General features: G+C 57.8%; 1 protein-coding gene across 4 annotated transcripts; it reads left to right on the forward strand.

The window, feature by feature from the left end:
* Positions 1–258: 258 nt before the first annotated feature.
* Positions 259–3,411, forward strand: LOC113222748 (SH3 domain and tetratricopeptide repeat-containing protein 1-like). Of its 4 annotated transcripts, none has more exons than XM_026452362.1 (4): positions 259–782; positions 1,090–1,212; positions 2,024–2,180; positions 3,238–3,411. In XM_026452362.1, exons 1-4 carry the CDS (start codon positions 732–734, stop codon positions 3,339–3,341), a joined length of 435 nt encoding a protein of 144 aa, XP_026308147.1. In that variant the 5' UTR covers positions 259–731; the 3' UTR covers positions 3,342–3,411. The 4 variants fall into 4 exon arrangements, with proteins under 4 accessions (XP_026308147.1, XP_026308149.1, XP_026308150.1 ...); XM_026452364.1 differs by having other exon boundaries at positions 2,030–2,180; XM_026452365.1 differs by having other exon boundaries at positions 756–782; positions 1,090–1,702.
* Positions 3,412–3,423: the final 12 nt, after the last annotated feature.

Raw genomic sequence — 3,423 nt, forward strand, 5'->3', positions numbered from 1 at the left:
CAACCATCCATCATCCATCCATTCACCTGTTCATCCTTCCATCCATCAACCAATCTACCTATTAATCCATCCCTCCATTCATCTATCTGTCCATTTGTTTATCCATACATTGGTCTATCCACCATCTATCCATCCATATGTACATACATCTACCCTCCACCCATCCATACATTATCTACCCACCCATACATACATACAGACATACACACATCATTCCAACCACCCACCCACCCACGCATCCATCCGTCCATCCATTCATCTGTCCATCCATCCATGTGTCTACACATCTGCTCATCCATTCATCCATCCATCCACTCATTCCTAAGCCACTGCTGAGCACCTGTTGTATGCCTTTTCCCTCCCTCCAACTGGTTCCCTCACATCTTCCCCCAGTGGCCAGCATCTTCTCCCTGAGGGCAGAGGCGTGGCCCCTCACAGTGCCTAGCACCTGCTGGTATACAGCTCATGCTCAAAGAATGTGACCACTCAGTTAACACACAGAAGAACGTGCTCCAAGCGACATGTGGCACATCTCCTTACAAAATGAATCTATCATAGTGGCTGTTTTCAGAGGCGTTCCCAAACACAGTGTGATCTGGATCAAATTGTGAAGCCCACGAGCCTGGTGAAACTTTCATTATTGAGCACCTGCTGTATACCTCCTTGAGCTGAGGAGAAGGATCAAGAGCTCATGGCCAAGAGGGGACCAGGCCCACCCACAAACACTGTTGATGTGCGGCCCTGAGCTGCGACAGGGATGTGGCAACGCAGAAAGGAACCAGGTGATGGGCTCCCAGCAATCTGGGGGCCACGGAGACTGAGTGCGGGGGCGTGGGGGGGGGTGGGCTAGGGCTATCCCTGGTGGTAGGATTCACAGGTGTCAGGCTCCTGGGCTGCAGCTGCTCAGTCACCTCCTGGCACTCAAGTGCATCAGTTCATTGACCTCATGCCAGTGGTGGGGCAGCCCTAATGCACAGGTCTGAAAAATGCTCAGGTGTACCTGCAGTGTGTGAGAGGAAGGAGGCTGGCGAAGGTAGGTGTGGCCACCTCGCCAGGTGTGGGTCTTGAGGGAACTTCTGCTCCTTTCAGGTGGCACAGAATGTGGTCCTGTACACAGGCGACTCCAATCTGGGGCTGGAGCTGTTTGAGGCAGCTGGAGACATCTTCTTCAACGAGGCCTGGGAGCAGGAGAAAGCCATGTCCTACTACCGGGTGAGCTGGCCTGTGGGCTGATGTATGTGGGCCTCAGGGGGTCACCTGGAGGGCTGAGGCACAGGTGTGGCAGGGCAGAGGCCTCCCACCTGGAGGCAGGGCCACCCATGCACATGCTTAGTTTCCCAGTGGTCTCACCGGGAATGATATTGACTGTGCCCCTGCCCGGGACAAACGCTTGGGGCCTGGACGTGGCAATGGCCCTATACTTGCCTAGTGGTCTCACCAGGAATGATATTGACTGTGCCCCCTACCCGGGACAAACTCTTGGGTCTGGACACGACAGTGACTCTACCCTTGCACCTGATGATCTCAAGCAACCATGAGTGGGAAGTCCTGTCCCCATCTTCCAGATGAGGAAGCTGAGGCTCAGAGAAGCACAGGGACATGTCAAAGGACACACAGCATGTCACTGGGAGGCCCAGGGCCAGGGCCCAAGTCTGCCTGCACCCCAAAGCGGGGACAGCTTCTCCTTTCCTCTGAGCTCACGGTATGGCTCAGCCCTGGGCACAGATAAATGTGGTGTTTTTAGAGCAGAGAGGAGTGCTGGCTCCCCCTAGTCAGACCCCTGGTGCCCAGGTGGGAGAGGCGCCTGGTCTGAGGCTGCCGGGTGTAGCTACATGGGCCTCAGGTGACTCTTCAACCCCCAACTTGGGTGTCTGAACCGTGCGTTATCCCAGAGCACAGAGCTCTGTGGAGGTGCAAGGGTAACTGGGGCGTGGGATGCTCCAAGCACATGTTTGAGCTCTGAGGAAGGCGCTGGGCAAGGTGGGTGCTGCGGGAAGCCTGACCCCACCTGCCTGTGTGGTAGGACCAGGCCCTGCCCCTGGAAGTGACTATGGGCAACCGCAAGGTGGAGCCGCAGCTGCAGCTGTGCAACAAGCTGGTGGCACTGCTGGCCATGCTGGAGGAGCCCCAGGAGGGCTTGGAGGTTGCCCACATTGCCCTAGCACTCAGCATCACTCTGGGTAAGTCCCCTGAGCCCCCATCCTGCCAGGATCCACACTTTGCCAGAGCCCAGCCTCCAGGTCTGTAGGGCAGGAGCTGAAACAGCTGCTGGATTTTCCTGGTCTCCTGTCCAGGCAGGCAGATCTGCCCAGCTGGCTTCCCCGTCCGGCCGTGCGGCACAGCCCGAGGTCTCTCACGCAGTGCTGAGCTCTGCTTCCTCTGTCTCTTCCGGCTGTGACCACAAGGGCCACCCAGTGTGCCCTCTACCTTCCAGACATGCCAGGCATCTCGGTCCCTGTATGTGCCAGGCTGAGTGGCACATTCCCTTTGTCTTGTGCCTTTCCCACCCTCATCAATCACACGGCTCTCTGGCTGATGAAATCCCAGTTCCCCTTCCAGCAGCCTGCCCCTTAAGGCCGGGCATCCCCTGGTGCTGTGCCAGGATCGTCTGTCCTCCTCCAGAGACAGGGAACCCTGGGCGGGCCGCATGCCCCAACGCCTTGTGCCCTGGGGCCCAGTACACAGTAGGTGTGCAGCTGTGTGGGAATGCATTGAATGCAGGCTCCACAGCACTCGCCCTGAAAAGGGGAGGACATCAGAGACAGCCTAGGTGGGTTTGTGCATCTGTGGGGGGACCTGGAGCTCAGGCATGCAGTGACTCCCCCAAGGTAAGGGGCTCTGATCGTGACACACCCAGGAGGAGTCGGATGTCACGTCTGTGGGCTGCATGGAGCTGGGTTTCCCGGGAGCACCTGGACTGTATGGGTTTTGGGCTCCCCTGGTTAAAACCAGTGAACAAAGGCAGGTGGCTATGTGTAGGCAGAGCTGGGCCATCCAAGTCCGACTTTGCCAAAGCCTCACAGTAGACAGGGGCAAGCCTTATTAGTTCTGCTTTGCAGATGGGAAAGTGAGTCTGGGAATCCAGAAGGGACTGGCCAGAGCTGCCCAGGTGACCACAGGTGCCTGGAGGCAAGCCAGGTGCTGCCCGGGGTCTGCATACCTACTCCTGAGGGGCCTGTGTCCTGACTGCCCCAGGGAGCCACGTCCTCACACCTGCCCCTTTGGCCTGCACCCCAGGGGACTGGCTGAATGAGCCCGTGGCCTACCACCGGCTGGCCGCCCTGCACCACCTGCTGGGCCATGGCAAGCTGGCGGAGCACTTCTACCTCAAGGCCCTGTAGCTCTGCAACTCACCGCTGGAGTTTGACAAGGAGATCCTCTACTACGTGAAGGTGTACATGGTGCTTGGTGACATCTTCTACG

The sequence above is a fragment of the Piliocolobus tephrosceles genome, unplaced genomic scaffold, assembly GCF_002776525.5.
Source record: "Piliocolobus tephrosceles isolate RC106 unplaced genomic scaffold, ASM277652v3 unscaffolded_34235, whole genome shotgun sequence".
NCBI classification, from domain to species: Eukaryota; Metazoa; Chordata; class Mammalia; order Primates; family Cercopithecidae; genus Piliocolobus; species Piliocolobus tephrosceles.

Excerpts from the sequence above, each read along its gene's own strand:
- LOC113222748 (XM_026452362.1), top strand. The coding sequence starts at position 732 with ATGTGCGGCCCTGAGCTGCGACAGGGATGTGGCAACGCAGAAAGGAAC. Across the intron at positions 783-1,089 it reads GCAACGCAGAAAGGAACCAG|GTGGCACAGAATGTGGTCCT; the intron begins GTGATGGGCTCC and ends TGCTCCTTTCAG. Across the intron at positions 2,181-3,237 it reads AGCACTCAGCATCACTCTGG|GGGACTGGCTGAATGAGCCC; the intron begins GTAAGTCCCCTG and ends CCTGCACCCCAG.